The 19,836-nt window shown below is 52.3% G+C and overlaps 1 protein-coding gene across 1 annotated transcript in view; it reads right to left on the bottom strand.

Moving 5' to 3' along the window:
* Positions 1-17,206, bottom strand: part of LOC141197775 (uncharacterized) — a 79,002-nt gene extending 61,796 nt beyond the window's left edge. Inside the window, exons 1-6 of the mRNA XM_073662863.1 lie at positions 17,116-17,206; positions 7,600-7,749; positions 7,291-7,470; positions 7,084-7,207; positions 6,903-7,000; positions 6,614-6,704 (exon numbers count right to left, since the gene is read on the bottom strand). Coding sequence (XP_073518964.1) covers positions 6,614-6,704; positions 6,903-7,000; positions 7,084-7,207; positions 7,291-7,470; positions 7,600-7,677 — 571 coding nt within the window. The 5' untranslated portion in view covers positions 7,678-7,749; positions 17,116-17,206. The remainder of the gene's footprint in view (positions 1-6,613; positions 6,705-6,902; positions 7,001-7,083; positions 7,208-7,290; positions 7,471-7,599; positions 7,750-17,115) is intronic.
* Between the last annotated feature and the right edge of the window lie 2,630 nt (positions 17,207-19,836).

Here is a 19,836-nt window from a genome sequence, read left to right as displayed (position 1 = left end):
AAGGGGGAACCTGCCCACATACTCCCCTGCGATGACCTCACATGGGTGGTCTCCGCCCTTTAAGGTTTTATTAAAATATCTGGCTTCTGCGATAACTTATCTCTGGTTGATCGCAGAAGCCAGAAAGTGATACCATATTTTCCATTGTGAATTTACCTTTCTTTAGAGAGACCACACATGGCATAGCTGCAGTCCGTTATTTTGTACTTTTGCATTACCGCTCACTGGAGGGGCATACAGCTACGGAAAATTATGCATATTGTTCCTTAGCTGATCCTGCCACTAAAAATACGTGTCCCAATATTATCAGAAGTATAGAACTTCAGATATTCCATATTTTGTGTCGGTGCCAGCCAGACTGAAGATAATAATAATCTTTATTTTTATATAGCGCTAACATATTCCGCAGCGCTTTACATACATTATCGTCGTGGTCCCCATCGGGGCTCGCAATCTAGATTCCCTATCAGTATGTCTTTGGAGTGTGGGAGGAAACCGGAGAACGCGGAGGAAACCCACGTAAACACGGAGAACATACAAACTCCTTGCAGATGTTGTCCTTGGTGGGATTTGAACCCAGGACCCCAGCGTTGCAAGGCTGCAGTGCTAACCACTGAGCCATCGTGCCACCCAAGATTGCTGTTCAGCAAAAGGGGGGAGGCCCTGGGGGTGAGAGAGAATTCTTTTGAAGCCAGGGACCACATGCTTCTCACCTAGGTGTTTATTTCACAAGCCTGTGCCACTGGAAAATGCACTCACATGTTAATTGGGTTAGTAGCCCCCTTTGTGCTAGCATCTGCCTATTAGCCACTTCTCCTGCACGTGCTAATTTGCACAGAGACAGCTTCTTTTATTCTGACAGATGGTGGATAGGGGAGGAGGGAAGAGAGGGGCTTCTTTTGTACTGCTATTTGCATACAGACAGCTCCATAGATTGTCAGCTCTTCTCCTTTGACAAATGGTATAGTGGAGGGGGAATGAGGGGTTTGGAAAAATCCTTAATATTTTTATGACAGCGACTAATTCATTAGCCATTATACAGCCTGTGGACTAATGCAGGGACCATTCCTACAGCCTGTGGACTAATGCAGGGACCATTCCTACAGCCTGTGGACTAATGCAGGGACCATTCCTACAGCCTGTGGACTAATGCAGGGACCATTCCTACAGCCTGTGGACTAATGCAGGAACCATTCTACAGCCTGTGGACTAATGCAGGAACCATTCCTACAGCCTGTGGACTAATGCAGGGACCATACTACAAGTTGTGGACTAATGCAGGGACCATTCTACATGTTGTGGAATAATTCAGGGACCATTCCTACAGCCTGTGGACTAATGCAGGGACCATTCCTACAGCCTGTGGACTAATGCAGGGACCATTCCTACAGCCTGTGGACTAATGCAAGAACCATTCTACAGCCTGTGGATTAATGCAGGGACCATTCCTACAGCCTGTGGACTAATGCAGGGACCATTCCTACAGCCTGTGGACTAATGCAGGGACCATTCCTACAGCCTGTGGACTAATGCAAGAACCATTCTACAGCCTGTGGACTAATGCAGGGACCATTCCTACAGCCTGTGGACTAATGCAGGGACCATTCCTACAGCCTGTGGACTGATGCAGGGACCATACTACATGTTGTAGAATGGTCCCTGCATTAGTCCACAACATGTAGTATGGTGCCTGCATTAGTCCACAGGCTCTAGGAATGGTCCCTGCATTAGTCCACAGGCTGTAGGAATGGTCCCTGCATTAGTCCACATGTTGTGGAATAATACAGGGACCATTCTACATGTTGTGGACTAATGCAGGGACCATTCTACATGTTGTGGACTAATGCGGGGACCATTCTACATGTTGTGGACTAATGCGGGGACCATTCTACATGTTGTGGACTAATGCGGGGACCATTCTACATGTTGTTGACTAATGCGGGGGCCATTATACAGCTTTTGGACTAATGCGGAGGCCAATATACAGCTTGTGGACTAATGCAGGGACCATTATACAGCTTGTGGACTATTGCAGGAACTATTATACAACTTGTGGACTAATGCAGGGACCATTACACAGCTTGTGGATGTCACAGGTGTGTCAGAAGTGACAATACAGTCGCCCTGCAGTTGGTTGCAGGACATCTCTACGTTTGGCATTACAGACATCTTCTTAGAGGCTGTCTCTAGGACCCAAAGGCTACCTTCCTCTGGCTAATTAACACCCGGGCCTGGGTGTATAAATACCTGCTGTGTTTCAGAGGGAGGTGCCGGCGATATTCATTTCTTCTTGTGAAGGCTTTAGCAAGAGCAGTACTGCTCCCTCTCTGGAGCTTGAGGACGTGTGCGCATTTGTCTGGAGTCATCTAAAGTTAAGCAATTTCATGGCCTTAGCCATACACCAGGGAAAGACAGGGCGAGGTAAGCGTGCGGCGATTGGTGAAGAGCCAATACAGGAACATTAGGGGAGACAGGGTGGCGTTAGACCAGCCTAGGAGGTCTCCACTCCCCCCTTTCCCTAGAGTCTGGGCTCCTTTTCCCTCTTCCCTTTGTGCTGCACTAAGACTTTCCCACACCTTGAGTGGCATTATCGCCGGCCGAGCACATTTTGAAAAGGAAACAAAAACTGACACTTTCGGGTTTTTCCCCTCTGTGTTTTTGGGCGTGGATTTTTTTTTCCTTTCTCCTTTGGTATGGGTACTGTTGCAGAGCTCGCAGAGCAGTTCCGCTGTCTGACCGTGGAGGTGAATGAGCTCCGCTGTGAGGTTCAGCAGCAGCATCAGCGGCTACAGGTCGCTAATGTTGGGGGTCTCTGCAGGTAGGCCTGCCCAGCCTGAACCCAAGGTTACCCTCCCGGGCAGGTTTTCAGGAGGTAGGGACAAGTTTATTGCATTCAAGTGGGCCTGCAAACTGTATTTTAAACTTCGTCCTTACTTCTCCAGAAACGAGAAGCAACGGGTTGGTATTGTGATCTCTGTACTGCAGGGAGATCTTCAGTCATGGGTGTTTTCTTTACCGCAGGATTCGGATTGTCTCCAGTCTGTGGAGGGGTTTTTCAGGGCACTGGCCCTCATCTATGACGAACCAGACTGAGTCGCCTTGGCTAAGTCTAGGCTACGTCGCCTTCAGCAGGGGAATAGGTCAATGGAGAAGCACAGTTCGGAATTCCGTAGATGGGCAACTGATTCCAAATGGAATGACTCAGCCCTTAGAAGTCAATTTTGTGAAGGGCTTACTGAAAGGTTGAAAGATGTCTTGGCAGTATATGAAACCCCTCAGTCCTTGGAGGCTGCCATGTCATTGGCCATACATCTTGATAGGCGCCTTCAGGATACACGGGTGAGACCACCTACTCCGGTGCCTTTTCAGGGTTGTGTACCTCTGCCAGGGGAGCAGTCTGTGGTTGAGCCAGTACTGGGGGAGGTGGAGGAACCCATGCAGTTAGGGGGTGTCTCTACATCATACATCTTCCCGGAGATTTGCAGGAAAAAAGGCGTATGTTTTTATTGTGGGAAAAAGATATTTTGTTGGGACCTGTCCTGCAATTCCTCAACAAAAGGAGTCTCGATTAACTCTTTGGTATTCTGGAGTTGGATAAACAAAGGGTGCATTTTTTTACCAACCTGCATTTCCCGCTTTGTCCTGTCAGTAGAGGTGGTGCTAGAGAACAAAACCAAGAAAATTTCTGTGTTTGTCGACAGTGGAGCCGGGGTCAGCGTGGTTGATGCTGAGTTTGTGAAAACTCATGCTATTGCTTGCTGTGCTTTAGGTGAACCTATTTCCATCTTTGCCATTGACTCGGCGCCACTTGCACAGAAAGCATTTACTCAGATTGTACATAAAGTAAAACTGAGGGTGGGGTCAGTACATTGTGAAATAATCCCTCACTATGACCTGGACAATCTTCCCACACCAATTGTGTTGGGTATACCTTGGCTTGTTAAACATAATTTGTTGGTGGACTGGCAAGCCGGAGACATTATTGAATGGGGAGATTACTGCCATGAGAACTGTTTGGATATTTCTCTTGCTACTGTCTCTGCGGAAATATTATCTGCTTTTCTGTCTGGTTTTGAGGACGTTTTATCTGAGAGGGGGGTGTCAGGATTAGCCTCCTCATCGTGCTTATAACTGTCCTATTAACCTGACCACCGGAGCTAAACTACCAAAGTCCAGACCAGGGCTGTGGAGTCGGTGTCCATTTTGGTGGAGTTGGTATAAAACAGACCGACCCCAACGGCTAAAATATATAATAAACTGGGTACAGTAGTTCAATGCAGTTTGTGGGGAATACTTTTTCATAAGAATTTGGGAAAGTTATGAAATGTCTGTCCTATTCCTGATCTAAGGATCTAAACTTTTAGCAGAGATGAATCTGTGCTACAGTAAATTTATCACTTAAACATGAGCCATGTATGAGGGAGTCGGTGTCATGGAAATTGAGGAGTTTGGCTTACCGACTCCACAGCCCTGGTCTAGACTGTATAATCTTTCTGGTCCTGAGAGACAAGACATGAAGGATTGCATTGCGGCGAGTCTTGGGAAGGGCATATCAGACCCTCATCTTCGCCCGTGGCGGCAGGGTTCTTTTTGTGAAGAAAAAAGATGGCGGTCTACATCCCTGTTTAGATTTCCGGGAACTAAATCAAATTACCATTCGTGATCCATACCCTTTTCCTCTGACTCCTGATTTGTTCAGCCAGGTTGTAGGAGCTAAGTTGGATTTAAGGGGAGCCTACAATTTGGTTAGAATCAAGAGAACGGGACGAATGGAAAACAGCGTTCAATACCCTGGAAGGACATTTTGAGAGTCTGGTTATGCCTTTTGGTTTGACCAATGCACCTGCGGTATTCCAGCATTTCATAAATGATATTTTCCATCATTTGGTGGGGAGGTTTGTGGTGGTCAATCTGGACGATACTTTGGTTTACTCACCTGATTCTGGGACTCATCGGGGGCATGTTAAGCAGGTACTCCAGATTTTAAGGGACACAAACTTTATGTCAAACTGGAAAAATGTGTTTTTGCTGTTCAGGAGGTGCAGCTTTTGGGGTACTTGTTGTCATCTTCGGGTTTTCGGACGGATCCGGAGAAGATCCGTGCAGTCCTTGATTGGTAACGTCCCAAGAACCTGAAGGCTCAACTATGTTTTCTGGGCTTTGCTAAATTTTTACCGGAAATTCATCCAAAATTACTCTGTTATAGTGAAACCCCTTACTGATATGACTAAGAAGGGGTCTGATTTTTCCAAATCGTCGGATGCTTCCCTCCAGGCTTTTTCTTCCTTACCAAGAATCATTTTGCCACTGCACCTATACTCAGTCAACCCCATGTTTCCCAATCCTTTACTGTAGAGGTTGGTGAGTCGGATGTCAGGGTTGGGGGTGTGTGGTCTCAGGGTCCGTCCCCTGGTAAATGGTGTCCATGCGCCTTCTTTTCTACAAAATTGTCTTCAGCTGAGAGAAATTATGACGTGGGTAATAGGGAACTTTTGGCGATCAAATTGACGTTAGAAGAATGGCGACATTGGTTGGAGGGGGCTGTCCATCCTATTACTGTTATTACTGACCATAAGAACCTGTCATATCTCCAGTCAGCTAAACGTCTCAACCCTAGGCAAGCCAGATGGTTCCTGATTTACTAGGTTCAATTTTGTTGTCACTTTTCGTCCAGGGGTAAAAATGTCAAGGCTGATGCTTTGTCCCAAAGCTTCCCTGGTGGTGGTGACCATGAGAACCCTGCCCCGATATCACAGAAAGGGGTAGTCATTTCGGCACAGTATCCTGAACTGTAGGGTGAGGTGTTGGAGGCTCAGGGGGACGCCCCTGCCTCCTGCCCTTCAGGAAGGTTATTTGTACCATCTAATCTGCGCCACAAAGTAATTAAGGAACATCATAACTCTGTACTTGCTGGGCATCCAGGTGGTAAGGCAACCGCGGACCTTCTCTCTTGTCGTTTTTGGTGGCCTGGGTTGCATCGGGATGTTATTGAACTCGTAGCTGCTTGTAGTATTTGAGCGCGTTCTAAGGTTTCGCATACCCGTCCGCCTGGTACTCTTCTTCTGCTACCTATCCCTAGTAGGCCGTGGACACACTTGTCCATGGATTGTGTTACTGACCTACCGGTTTCTGCAGGCAAAAGGGTGGTTTTGGTGATAGTAGATAGGTTTAGTAAAATGGTTCACTTCGTCGCATTGCCTGCACTTCCACATGCCAAGACACTTGCTCAGGTGTTCATAAATGAGATTATGAAGCTTCATGGGGTTCCCTCTGATGTGGTGTCAGATCAGGGGACCCAGTTTGTTTCCAAGGTCTGGAATGCATTCTGTTCTCGACTGGGGGTGCAGCTGTCCTTTTCCTCCGCCTTCCATCCTCAGTCGAATGGTCAGACCAAGCGTGTCAATCAGAACTTCGAGACTTACCTCAGGTATTTCGTCTTAGAAAATCTGGAGGTTTGGGCATCCTACTTAACGCTGGCAGAATTTGCCATTAATAATCAGTCAAGAATCCATTGGCAGATCACCGTTCTTCGGTGCACACGACCGATAAAACAGCCACAGCCGATGACTGAGAAGAATCTGTAACTTCTCTGCATTTAGTGGTTACTACTCACCTGGGTGGTCATTTGTAGGAATCTCCTCTTTACACCGCTCATCACCCCTCACATATGTCTCTGTAGTATTAATATTGGTCAGATCTTCACCCTGAAACAAATATTGTAAAAGTCACAGACAGATGGAGAAGTTCCATCTATGATCAGCTCTAATCCTGCCATCTCCAGCGTTCTCATTACACAAGTATAAAACATATAATCCTGGTGGATAAAACAAGACTGAACACAAAACCTTCACAGCCGTCTACACATCATAGGGGAGATCTCATGACACCTTCTCTCCATCTACCTGATGATCCTGAGGAACATTGGGATCTTCTTGTTTACAGTCCTCTGGAAGAAGAGGACGGGGACATCTCTCTGGTGTTGTCCTCCTACTGGATAGATCTGGAGGAAACACACACAAGGACTGAATTCATTCTTTACATACAGATAATAATAGGCCGTGTGTATTTAGTCCTGTCTATTACCTGGTGATGTGAGGGGCTGGGGAACCTCCATCATGACGTCCTTGTACAGATCTTTGTGTCCTTCTAAATACTCCCACTCCTCCATGGAGAAATAGACAGCGACATCCTGACACCTTATAGGAACCTGACACATACAATGATACCGTCATCCCCCCGATCCCTCCATAGCGTTACTATATAATGTCCCAGCATTCCCAGCAGTGTCACCTCTCCAGTCAACAGCTCAATCATCTTGTAGGTGAGTTCTAAGATCTTCTGGTCATTGATGTCCTCATGTATCAGGGGCTGAGGTGGAGGCCTCGTGATTGGGCTCAGGGGTCTTCCCCATCCCTCAGACACAGGGTCCTGACAGCGCTCACTAGAGGTCTTCTTCACTACTGTGTAATCCTGGTTATGGAGAGACACATTAATAAATCTCCCTTCAGACATTTCCAGAGTCCTCACCTCTCCAGTTCTGTCCATCTGTTATTCCCATAGATAAGAATGATGTAATGTGACGTCATCAGAATCTCTCACCTCTCCAGTAATCCGGAAGAGGATCTCTAGGGTGAGGTGTAATATCCTCTCCACCATCTTGTCTCTGTCCATATCCATCTTTGATGGTTAAATCGGGAAAATTCTCCTATACAGAAGATCTTCACTGAGAGGATCTGATAGTGTATGGACCTGAATGAGAAGAAGATGAGCCGATGTAACATCATAAAAATCCTGTGTACTAATACAATTACTGGAGATAATAAGGGAAACATATGAGGAGATTTATTATTTTACAGCATTTAGTTTTCTTCTTTACATCTAGTAATAAAACCTATATATTTTAGGACACAGACAACAAGCAGTTTCACACTGATTCACACACAGAAGTTTGAGGCTTCAATGTTCTTCCACCCCAAGTACTCGATAGTATGGGGCTGCCTAGTTACTACGATACTTAAATGCCTAATAATGGTGTCTGGGCCTGCAATGTATGGAAGTCTATTAGGCCGCGCCAGAGGCAACGTCCAGTAAGTTACCTTTTGACGCCCCTATAAACATTAGCCTAAAGTTGCATGAAAGCACTGATTTCGGGGGTTTGGTTGACTATATAATGTATTTGGGGGCCTCCCGACAGATGATGTCAGGGCAGAGAAGGATCTGGCATCCTGAATGTCAGAGGCTAATCAGGTTGTTCTTCCCTAGAGGAGTCTGGAGGCGACTCTCTCATACAGATCACAGGAAAGCTGGAATATTTGTGTGTATGGAGAAGTCGGGAGATGTCTACCAAATGATCGGTAAGTCAACACTTATCTCATGTGTATGAGGCCGTTAGTATTACACTGACAGGCAGGGATAATAAATGGCACTACAAGAAATATCTGTCACTATAGGGAAAATAGACTCACTGCACAATGTTAGTTAAGTCACGTCCATAACTTTATACTCTATTATCCTATACGCAGTGGTGTAGACAAAAATCACAGATCCCATAGTTGATGGGAGGTATGAATCACTGAGGTGGTTGTCCTCTGTGATGTAAACCTTGAGTAATGCGTGGGTGCACATAGTAGTAAAAGGAGTGTTTGTGCATCCGAGTCAGGTTTACGGGCAGCCGAACAGATGGGTGGGCCTGGCTGACCACATGTCCTACCCCTTGGTATAGTTCAAATTCTAAAATGGAGTCTGTTTCTCTCACACATGGTCTGTGTGTGGGGGTAAGAAGGCCTCCTATGTGATGTCTTAAGACTGAGCTGGTATACTGGATGCTATCCAGCCTGTGTGTCCTGGGCTATTTCTAAGGTGCCCTTGTTGGAACTGTTTACTTTGTTTTGCCTGCATTGAAAGGCCGTTTATTTTCCTTTGCTTGTGGCATGGTTTATGGAGCACCAATAAACCACATCTAAATAGAAACAGTTCCTGTGACACCTCACCACGCACCCAAGTGAGCAAAGAGAGGGGGAACCAGTCTCGGTAAGCGCTATTCCACATAAACATATAACTCAAAAGAGGAAAAGGAAATCAGGAATGTGTCAAGATTAAGTTAGAATTTTATTACAGAAAATGTATAAAAACAGGCAATTTCCAAAAGGAGTAAAATCAAGACGTATACGTCAGTAAGGCGGGGGAACTGTGTGTCATAGACGGAGAACCAGGGTCTAAAGCAGGGGTCCTCAAACTTTTTAAACAGGGGGCCAGTTCACTGTCCCTCGGACCATTGGAGGGCCGGAATATAATTTAATGTCCCCAATAGGTAAATGTCCCCAATAGGCAGGTAAATGTCCCCAATAGGCAGCATAGGTCCCCAATAGGCAGGTAAATGTCCCCAATAGGCAGCATAGGTCCTCAATAGGCAGGTAAATGTCCCCAATAGGCAGCATAGGTCCCCAATAGGCAGCATAGGTCCTCAATAGGTAGGCTGTTTCCCCCTTATAATGCCTTATGCAGGCTGTTCCCCCCTTATAATACTCCATGCAGGCTGTTCCCCCCCTTATAATGCCCCATGCAGGATGTCACCCTCCCATATAATGCCCCATACAGGATGTCCCTTTCTCCCACCATATAATGCCCCATGCAAGATATCACTCCCCTGTTTTTATAATGCCCCATGCAGGATGTCACCCCCCATATAATGCCCCATGCAGGATGTCACTCTCCATATAATGCCCCATGCAGGATGTCACCCCCCCCCCATATAATGCCCCATGCAGGATATCACTCCCGTCTTTATAATGCCCCATTCAGGATGTCACCCCCCCCCATATAATGCCCCATGCAGGATGTCCCTTTCTCCTACCATATAATGCCCCATACAGGATGTCCCTTTCTCCTACCATATAATGCCCCATGCAAGATATCACTCCCGTCTTTATAATGCCCCATGCAGGATGTCACCCCCCCCCGTATAATGCCCCATGCAGGATATCACTCCCGTCTTTATAATGCCCCATGCTGGATGTCACCCCCCCATATAATGCCCCATGCAGGATATCACTCCCCTGTCTTTATAATGCCTCATTCAGGATGTCACCCCCCCATATAATGCCCCATGCAGGATGTCACCCCCCCATATAATGCCCCATGCAGGATGTCACCCCCCCATATAATGCCCCATGCACCATGTCACCCCCCTTATAATGCCCCATTCAGGATGTCACCCCCCCATATAATGCCCCATGCAGGATATTACTCCCCTGTCTTTATAATGCCCCATTCAGGATGTCACCCCCCCATATAATGCCCCTTGCTGGATGTCACCCCCCCATATAATGCCCCATGCAGCATGTCACCTCCCCATATAATGCCCCATTCAGGATGTCACCCCCCATATAATGCTCCAAGCAGGATATTACTCCCCTGTCTTTATAATGCCCCATTCAGGATGTCACCCCTCCCATATAATGCCCTATTCAGTATGTCACCCCCCCCATATAATACCCCATGCAGGATATCACTCCCCTGTCTTTATAATGCCCCATTCAGGATGTCACCCCCCATATAATGCCCCATGCAGGATGTCACCCCCCCCCATATAATGCCCCATGCAGGATGTCACCCCCCATATAATGCCCCATGCAGGATGTCACCCCCCATATAATGTTCCATGCAGGATATCACTCCCATCTTTATAATGCCCCATTCAGGATGTCACCCCCCCATATAATGCCCCATGCTGGATGTCAACCCCCCATATAATGCCCCATGCAGGATATCACTCCCCTGTCTTTATAATGCCCCATTCAGGATGTCACCCCCCATATAATGCCCCGTGCAGCATGTCACACCCCATATAATGCCCCATTCAGGATGTCACCCCCAATATTATGCCCCATGTCTCCATACATTTAAAAAAAAAAAAAAAATACTCACCTCACTTCTCACCTGCTGCCGCTGCTCAGGTCCGGACTCCAGTGTCGCTGGCGTCGTCCCGCTCTGCGCTGCCTGTGATGGCTCAGGGGAGGGCGCGGTGGAAAGACGTCACCGCACCCTCTGACCTGAGACGTCACAGGGAGCGCATAGCAGGAAGACAGCGGATGTGCAGAGGCACGGGGAGAGGTAAGTATCTGGCTGCCGGGGCCCTAAGCAAGCGGAAGGGAGCTGGCGCTGACACCGCTCTCCTCCGCCCACAGCCCGGCGGGCCGGATAAATATACTCCGCGGGCCGCATGTGGCCCGCGGGCCGTAGTTTGAGGGCCCCTGGTTTAAAGAATAATCGATATTAAGTAGAGAAAGCCTAATAAAAGTGCAGTATGATTCCTCAAACAGTACACCCAAAAGGATCACAATAGGTACACAACACGATCCTATAAGATAATAAAGTGCCAGTGCATCAGAGAAGCTACAATACATGTAAAGTGCTTAGTGCATCATAAAGACAGTAATGTATATAACCCAAGCTCCTACAGTAGAAATGCTCGGAAGGTGGCTATAGAAGATATACACAATAGCTATATACGTACAATCCAGTCCTAAAGCACTTTATAAAGTGCATGTGCATAGCTCAAATAGCAATATCAGTAACGGCCACATCTAAGATATCACCGAGCAAGGGTAACTACACTGCTCAAAAAAATAGCACATCCTAGATCTGAATGAATTAAATATTCTCATTGAATACTTTGTTCTGTACAAAGTTGAATGCGCTGACAACAAAATCACACAAAAATCATCAATGGAAATCAAATTTATTAACCAATGGAGGCCTGGATTTGGAGTAAGCCCCAAAATTAAAGTGGAAAAACACACTACAGGCTGATCTAACTTTGATGTAATGTCCTTAAAACAAGTCAAAATGAGGCTGAGTATTGTGTGTGGCCTCCAAGTGCCTGTATGACCTCTCTATAATGCCTGTGCATGCTCCTGATGAGGCTGAGTATTGTGTGTGGCCTCCAAGTGCCTGTATGACCTCCCTACAACGCCTGGGCATGCTCCTGATGAGGCTGAGTATTGTGTGTGGCCTCCACGTGCCTGTATGACCTCCCTACAACGCCTGGGCATGCTCCTGATGAGGTTGCGGATGGTCTCCTGTGGGATCTCCTCCCAGACCTGGAATAAAGCATCCGCCAACTCCTGGACAGTCTGTGGTGCAACGTGACGTTGGTGGATGGAGCGAGACATGATGTCCCAGATGTGCTCAATCGGATTCAGGTCTGGGGACCGGGCAGGCCAGTCCATAGCTTCAATGCCTTCATCTTGCAGGAACTGCTGACACACTCCAGCCACATGAGGTCTGGCATTGTCCTGCATTAGGAGGAACCCAGGGCCAACCGCACCAGCATATGGTCTCACGAGGGGTATGAGGATCTCATCTCGGTACCTAATGGCAGTCAGGCTACCTCTGGCGAGCACATGGAGGTCTGTGTGGCCTTCCAAAGAAATGCCACCCCACACCATTACTGACCCACTGCCAAACCGGTCATGCTGAAGGATATTGCAGGCAGCAGATCGCTCTCCACGGCGTCTCCAGACTCTGTCACATGTGCTCAGTGTGAACCTGCTTTCATCTGTGAAGAGCACAGGGCGACTTTGCCAATCCTGGTGTTCTGTGGCAAATGCCAAGCGTCCTGCACGGTGCTGGGCTGTGAGCACAACCCCCAACTGTGGACGTCGGGCCCTCAAACCACCCTCATGGAGTCGGTTTCTAACCGTTTGTGCAGACACATGCACATTTGTGGCCTGCTGGAGGTCATTTTGCAGGGCTCTGGCAGTGCTCCTCCTGTTCCTCCTTCCACAAAGGTGGAGGTAGCGGTCCTGCTGCTGGGTTGTTGCCCTCCTACGGCCCCCTCCACGTCTCCTGGTGTACTGGCCTGTCTCCTGGTAGCGTCTCCAGCTTCTGGACACTATGCTGACAGACACAGCAAACCTTCCTACCACAGCTCGCATTGATGTGCCTTCCTGGATGAGCTGCACTACCTGAGCAACTTCTGTGGGTTGTAGAGTCCGTCTCATGCTACCACGAGTGTGAAAGCACACCCAACATTCAAAAGTGACCAAAACATAAGCCAGAAAGCAATGGTACTGAGATGTGATCTGTGGTCCCCACCTGCAGAACCACTCCTTTATTGAGGGTGTCTTGATAATTGCCAATAATTTCCATCTATTGTCTATTCTATTTGTACAACAGCATGTGAAATTGATTGTCAATCAGTGTTGCTTCCTAAGTGGACAGTTTGATTTCACAGAAGTTTGATACACGTGGAGTCATATTCTGTTGTTTAAGTGTTCCCTTTATTTTTTTGAGCAGTGTAATAATATAAATATATACACACACACACAGTACAGACCAAAAGTTTGGACACACCTCATTTAAAGAATTTTTTTTTTGTATTTTCATGACTATGAAAATTGTACATTCACACTGAAGGCATCAAAACTATGAATTAACACATGTGGAATTATATACTTAACAAAAAAGTGTGAAACAACTGAAAATATGTCTTACATTCTAGGTTCTTCAAAGTAGCCACCTTTTGCTTTGATGACTGCTTTGCACACTCTTGGCATTCTCTTGATGAGCTTCAAGAGGTAGTCACCGGAAATGGTCTTCCAACAATCTTGAAGGAGTTTCCAGAGATGCTTGGCATCTGCGGTCCAGCTCACCCCAAACCATCTCGATTGGGTTCAGGTCTGGTGACTGTGGAGGCCAGGTCATCTGGCGTAGCACCCCATCACTCTCCTTCTTGGTCAAATAGCCCTTACACAGCCTGGAGGTGTGTTTGGGGTCATTGTCCTGTTGAAAAAGAAATGATGGTCCAACTAAACGCAAACCGGATGGAATAGCATGCCGCTGCAAGATGCTGTGGTAACCATGCTGGTTCAGTATGACTTCAATTTTGAATAAATCCCCAACAGTGTCACCAGCAAAGCACACCCCACACCATCACACCTCCTCCTCCATGCTTCACGCTGGGAACCAGGCATGTATAGTCCATCCGTTCACCTTTTCTGCGTCGCACAAAGACACGGTGGTTGGAACCAAAGATCTCAAATTTGGACTCATCAGACCAAAGCACAGGTTTCCACTGGTCTAATGTCCATTCCTTGTGTTCTTTAGCCCAAACAAGTCTCTTCTGCTTGTTGCCTGTCCTTAGCAGTGGTTTCCTAGCAGCTATTTTACCATGCAGGCCTGCTGCACAAAGTCTCCTCTTAACAGTTGTTGTAGAGATGTGTCTGCTGCTAGAACTCTGTGTGGCATTGACCTGGTCTCTAATCTGAGCTGCTGTTAACCTGCGATTTCTGAGGCTGGTGACTCGGATAAACTTATCCTCAGAAGCAGAGGTGACTCTTGGTCTTCCTTTCCTGGGGCGGTACTCATGTGAGCCAGTTTCTTTGTAGCGCTTGATAGTTTTCGGGGAGACTTTCAAAGTTTTCCCAATTTTTCGGACTGACTGACCTTCATTTCTTAAAGTAATGATGGCCACTCGCTTTTCTTTACTCAGCTGCTTTTTTTTTACCATAATACAAATTCTAACAGTCTATTCAGTGGGACTATCAGCTGTGTATCCACCAGACTTCTGCACAACACAACTGTTGGTCCCAACCCCATTTATAAGGCAAGAAATCCCACTTATTAAACCTGACAGGGCACACCTATAAAGTGAAAACCATTTCCGGTGACTACCTCTTGAAGCTCATCAAGAGAATGCCAAGAGTGTACAAAGAACCTAGAATATAAGGAATATTTTCAGTTGTTTCACACTTTTTTGTTAAGTATATAATTCCACATGTGGTAATTCATAGTTTTGATGCCTTCAGTGTGAATGTACAATTTTCATAGTCATGAAAATACAGAAAAATCTTTAAATGAGAAGGTGCGTCCAAACTTTTGGTCTGTACTATACACACACACACACACACAGTGGGTACGGAAAGTATTCAGACCCCTTTAAATTTTTAACTCTTTGTTTCATTGCAGCCATTTGGTAAATTCTAAAAAGTTCATTTTTTTCTCATTATAGTACACTCTGCCCCCCATCTTGTCTGAAGAAAACAGAAATGTAGAAAGGCACACACCTGTCTATATAAGACCTCACAGGTCACAGTGCATGTCAGACCAAATGAGAATCATGAGCGCAAAGGAACTGCCCCAGGAGCTCAGAGACAGAATTGTAGCAAGGCACACATCTAGCCAAGGTTATAAAAGAATTTCTGCATTACTCAAGGTTCCTAAGAGCACAGTGGCCTCCATAATCCTTAAATGGAAGAAGTTTGAGACCACCAGAAGTCTTCCTAGACCTGGCACAGGATGGGAGGGGTGAAGGGTGCCAGGCACACCAGGATGGGAGGGGTGAAGGGTGCCAGGCACACCAGGATGGGGGGGATGAAGGCCACATAAAACAGGAAGGAGGGGGCCATATATACCAGGATGGGGGATATTAACAGAATTGGGGGACATTACCCCGATAACAGTGTCAGCAGCAGACCCAGTCCCCCTTAACAGTGCATTGTGACCCCATTTTTTGCTAGTTTTCTCCTGTAAAACCTAGGTGCGTCTTATGGTATGGTGCATGGTAGTTTTCTCTTTTTTTTTGTGAGAGTCCTAGGCACTTGAACTCACAACATCCACAATTGCAGGCAGGAGCTAAGCCTCCGGGTCACAGGCTCTGCTGATGACAGTGGGATCATTTTTTATACATGAAGCTGCAGTTTAGGCTCTCACTCCACAGGCAGAATATACTGGTACATAGAAATACACTTATGTACAGTCTACCTCTATGTCCCTGCATTCTACAGGAAGAACACTTTTTTTTTTCTTCCTCTAAAATTTACACACAAAAAAAATAAAAGCCACCACAGAGCCGGCAGCCTCCCCCCCAGAGCCACCACAGAGCCGGCAGCCTCCCCCCCAGAGCCCGCAGCCTCCCCCCCAGAGCCACTACAGAGCCCGCAGCCTCCCCCCCAGAGCCACCACAGAGCCCGCAGCCTCCCCCCCAGAGCCCGCAGCCTCCCCCCCAGAGCCCGCAGCCTCCCCCCCAGAGCCACCACAGAGCCCGCAGCCTCACCCCCCAGAGCCACCACAGAGCCCGCAGCCTCACCCCCCAGAGCCCGCAGCCTCCCTCCACAGAGCCACGACAGAGCCCGCAGCCTCCCCCCCCCGAGCCGCCACAGAGCCCGCAGCTTCCCCCCAGAGCCACCACAGAGCCCGCAGCCTCCCCCCCAGAGCCGCCACAGAGCCCGCAGCCTCCCCCCCCAGAGCCGCCACAGAGCCCGCAGCCTCCCCCCCAGAGCCGCCACAGAGCCCGTAGCCTCCCCCCCAGAGCCGCCACAGAGCCCGTAGCCTCCCCCCAGAGCCGCCACAGAGCCCGTAGCTTCCCCCCAGAGCCACCAGAGCCCGCAGCCTCCCCCCAGAGCCGCCACAGAGCCCGCAGCTTCCCCCCCAGAGCCGCCACAGAGCCCGCAGCTTCCCCCCAGAGCCCGCAGCCTCCCCCCCCATAGCCGCCACAGAGCCCGCAGCCTCCCCCCCCATAGCCGCCACAGAGCCCGCAGCCTCCCCCCCCAGAGCCCGTAGCCTCCCCCCAGAGCCGCCACAGAGCCCGCAGCCTCCCCCCCCAGAGCCACCACAGAGCCCGCAGCCTCCCCCCCAGAGCTGCCACAGAGCCCGTAGCCTCCCCCCAGAGCCGCCACAGAGCCCGTAGCTTCCCCCCAGAGCCGCCACAGAGCCCGCAGCTTCCCCCCAGAGCCCGCAGCTCCCCCCCCCATAGCCGCCACAGAGCCCGCAGCCTCCCCCCCCAGAGCCCGCAGCCTCCCCCCCCAGAGCCGCCACAGAGCCCGCAGCCTCCCCCCCCAGAGCCGCCACAGAGCCCGTAGCCTCCCCCCCAGAGCCACCACAGAGCCCGCAGCCTCCCCCCCAGAGCCACCACAGAGCCCGCAGCCTCCCCCCCAGAGCCACCACAGAGCCCGCAGCCTCCCCCCCAGAGCCACCACAGAGCCCGCAGCCTCCCCCCACTATTCCCCAGAGCCCCTTAGGATCTCCAGAAGCATTACCCCCCCCCCCCAAATCCCGCACCCCCAAGTATCAGCCCCTTCACCCCGAAAAGAACAACAAGAGAAGACAGCAGACCAGCAACTAATGAAGCAAACTCCTGATTCTCAGCTCAGACCACCGACCTCCTGCAGACCACCGGCAGCTCTGTCTATGTCGTCACCGGAAGAGGCGGGGCCTCCGCAAGTCCAGGGGGGGGAGACCGGAAAGCAGGAAGCAGCTGAAGAGGACGGAGAGGCTGCGGGATGGGGCCGAGTGCCGGGCTGCGGGATGGGGCCGAGTGCCGGGCTGCGGGATGGTGCCGGGCTGCGGGATGGGGCCGGGCTGCGGGATGGGGCCGGGCTGCGGGATGGGGCCGAGTGCCGGGCTGCGGGATGGGGCCGGGCTGCGGGATGGTGCCGGGCTGCGGGATGGTGCCGGGCTGCGGGATGGGGCCGGGCTGCGGGATGGGGCCGAGTGCCGGGCTGCGGGATGGGGCCGGGCTGCGGGATGGTGCCGGGCTGCGGGATGGGGCCGGGCTGCGGGATGGGGCCGGGCTGCGGGATGGGGCCGAGTGCCGGGCTGCGGGATGGGGCCGGGCTGCGGGATGGGGCCGGGCTGCGGGATGGTGCCGGGCTGCGGGATGGGGCCGGGCTGCGGGATGGGGCCGGGCTGCGGGATGGGGCCGGGCTGCGGGATGGGGCCGAGTGCCGGGCTGCGGGATGGGGCCGAGTGCCGGGCTGCGGGATGGGGCCGAGTGCCGGGCTGCGGGATGGGGCCGGGCTGCGGGATGGGGCCGAGTGCCGGGCTGCGGGATGGTGCCGGGCTGCGGGATGGGGCCGAGTGCCGGGCTGCGGGATGGGGCCGGGCTGCGGGATGGGGCCGGGCTGCGGGATGGGGCCGAGTGCCGGGCTGCGGGATGGGGCCGAGGGGCGGGATGGGGCCGGGCTGCGGGATGGGGCAGAGTGCCGGGCTGCGGGATGGGGCCGGGCTGCGGGATGGGGCAGGGGGCCGGGCTGCGGGATGGGGCAGAGTGCCGGGCTGCGGGATGGGGCAGAGTGCCGGGCTGCGGGATGGGGCAGAGTGCCGGGCTGCGGGATGGGGCAGAGTGCCGGGCTGCGGGATGGGGCAGAGTGCCGGGCTGCGGGATGGGGCAGAGTGCCGGGCTGCGGGATGGGGCAGAGTGCCGGGCTGCGGGATGGGGCAGAGTGCCGGGCTGCGGGATGGGGCAGAGTGCCGGGCTGCGGGATGGGGCAGAGTGCCGGGCTGCGGGATGGGGCAGAGTGCCGGGCTGCGGGATGGGGCAGAGTGCCGGGCTGCGGGATGGGGCAGAGTGCCGGGCTGCGGGATGGGGCAGAGGGCCGGGCTGCGGGATGGGGCCGGGCTGCGGGATGGGGCCGAGTGCCGGGCTGCGGGATGGGGCCGGGCTGCGGGATGGGGCCGAGTGCCGGGCTGCGGGATGGGGCCGGGCTGCGGGATGGGGCCGAGTGCCGGGCTGCGGGATGGGGCCGGGCTGCGGGGTGGATGATGGTGCTGTATGGGGGCTGCATGTTGGAGGGTCCCACAGGGAAATGGCCGCTACTTGTATAAGGCTGTTTATGGGGGGGCGCTTTTACAGGAAAAGGGTTTATGTAATGTGAGTAGGGCTGCATGGAGAAGGTGATGAGGGGCCGCGTGGAGAAGGGGGGGTGACGACGAGGGGCCGCGTGGAGAAGGGGGGGTGACGACGAGGGGCCGCGTGGAGAAGGGGGGGTGACGACGGGGGGCCGCGTGGAGAAGGGGGGGTGACGACGGGGGGCCGCGTGGAGAAGGGGGGGTGACGACGAGGGGCCGCGTGGAGAAGGGGGGGTGACGACGAGGGGCCGCGTGGAGAAGGGGGGGTGACGACGAGGGGCCGCGTGGAGAAGGGGGGGTGACGACGAGGGGCCGCGTGGAGAAGGGGGGGTGACGACGGGGGGCCGCGTGGAGAAGGGGGGGTGACGACGAGGGGCCGCGTGGAGAAGGGGGGGTGACGACAAGGGGCCGCGTGGAGAAGGGGGGGTGACGACGGGGGGCCGCGTGGAGAAGGGGGGGGTGACGACGGGGGGCCGCGTGGAGAAGGGGGGGTGACGACGAGGGGCTCTGTGGAGAAGGGGGGGTGACGACGGGGGGCCGCGTGGAGAAGGGGGGGTGACGACGAGGGGCCGCGTGGAGAAGGGGGGGGTGACGACGAGGGGCCGCGTGGAGAAGGGGGGGGTGACGACGAGGGGCCGCGTGGAGAAGGGGTGACGACGGGGGGCCGCGTGGAGAAGGGGGGGTGACGACGAGGGGCTCTGTGGAGAAGGGGGGGTGACGACGAGGGGCTCTGTGGAGAAGGGGGGGTGACGACGGGGGGCCGCGTGGAGAAGGGGGGGTGACGACGAGGGGCTCTGTGGAGAAGGGGGGGTGACGACGAGGGGCCGCGTGGAGAAGGGGGGGGTGACGACGAGGGGCCGCGTGGAGAAGGGGGGGTGACGACGGGGGGCCGCGTGGAGAAGGGGGGGGTGACGACGAGGGGCCGCGTGGAGAAGGGGGGGTGACGACGAGGGGCCGCGTGGAGAAGGGGGGGGTGACGACGAGGGGCCGCGTGGAGAAGGGGGGTGACGACGAGGGGCCGCGTGGAGAAGGGGGGGTGACGACGAGGGGCCGCGTGGAGAAGGGGAGGTGACGACGAGGGGCCGCGTGGAGAAGGGGGGGTGACGACGAGGGGCCGCGTGGAGAAGGGGAGGTGACGACGAGGGGCCGCGTGGAGAAGGGGGGGTGACGACGAGGGGCCGCGTGGAGAAGGGGGGGTGACGACGA

The sequence above is a fragment of the Phyllobates terribilis genome, unplaced genomic scaffold, assembly GCF_046119375.1.
Source record: "Phyllobates terribilis strain yellow unplaced genomic scaffold, ASM4611937v1 Scaffold_86__1_contigs__length_6382490, whole genome shotgun sequence".
Lineage (NCBI taxonomy): Eukaryota > Metazoa > Chordata > Amphibia > Anura > Dendrobatidae > Phyllobates > Phyllobates terribilis.
This window is presented reverse-complemented; position numbering and strand designations above follow the sequence as displayed.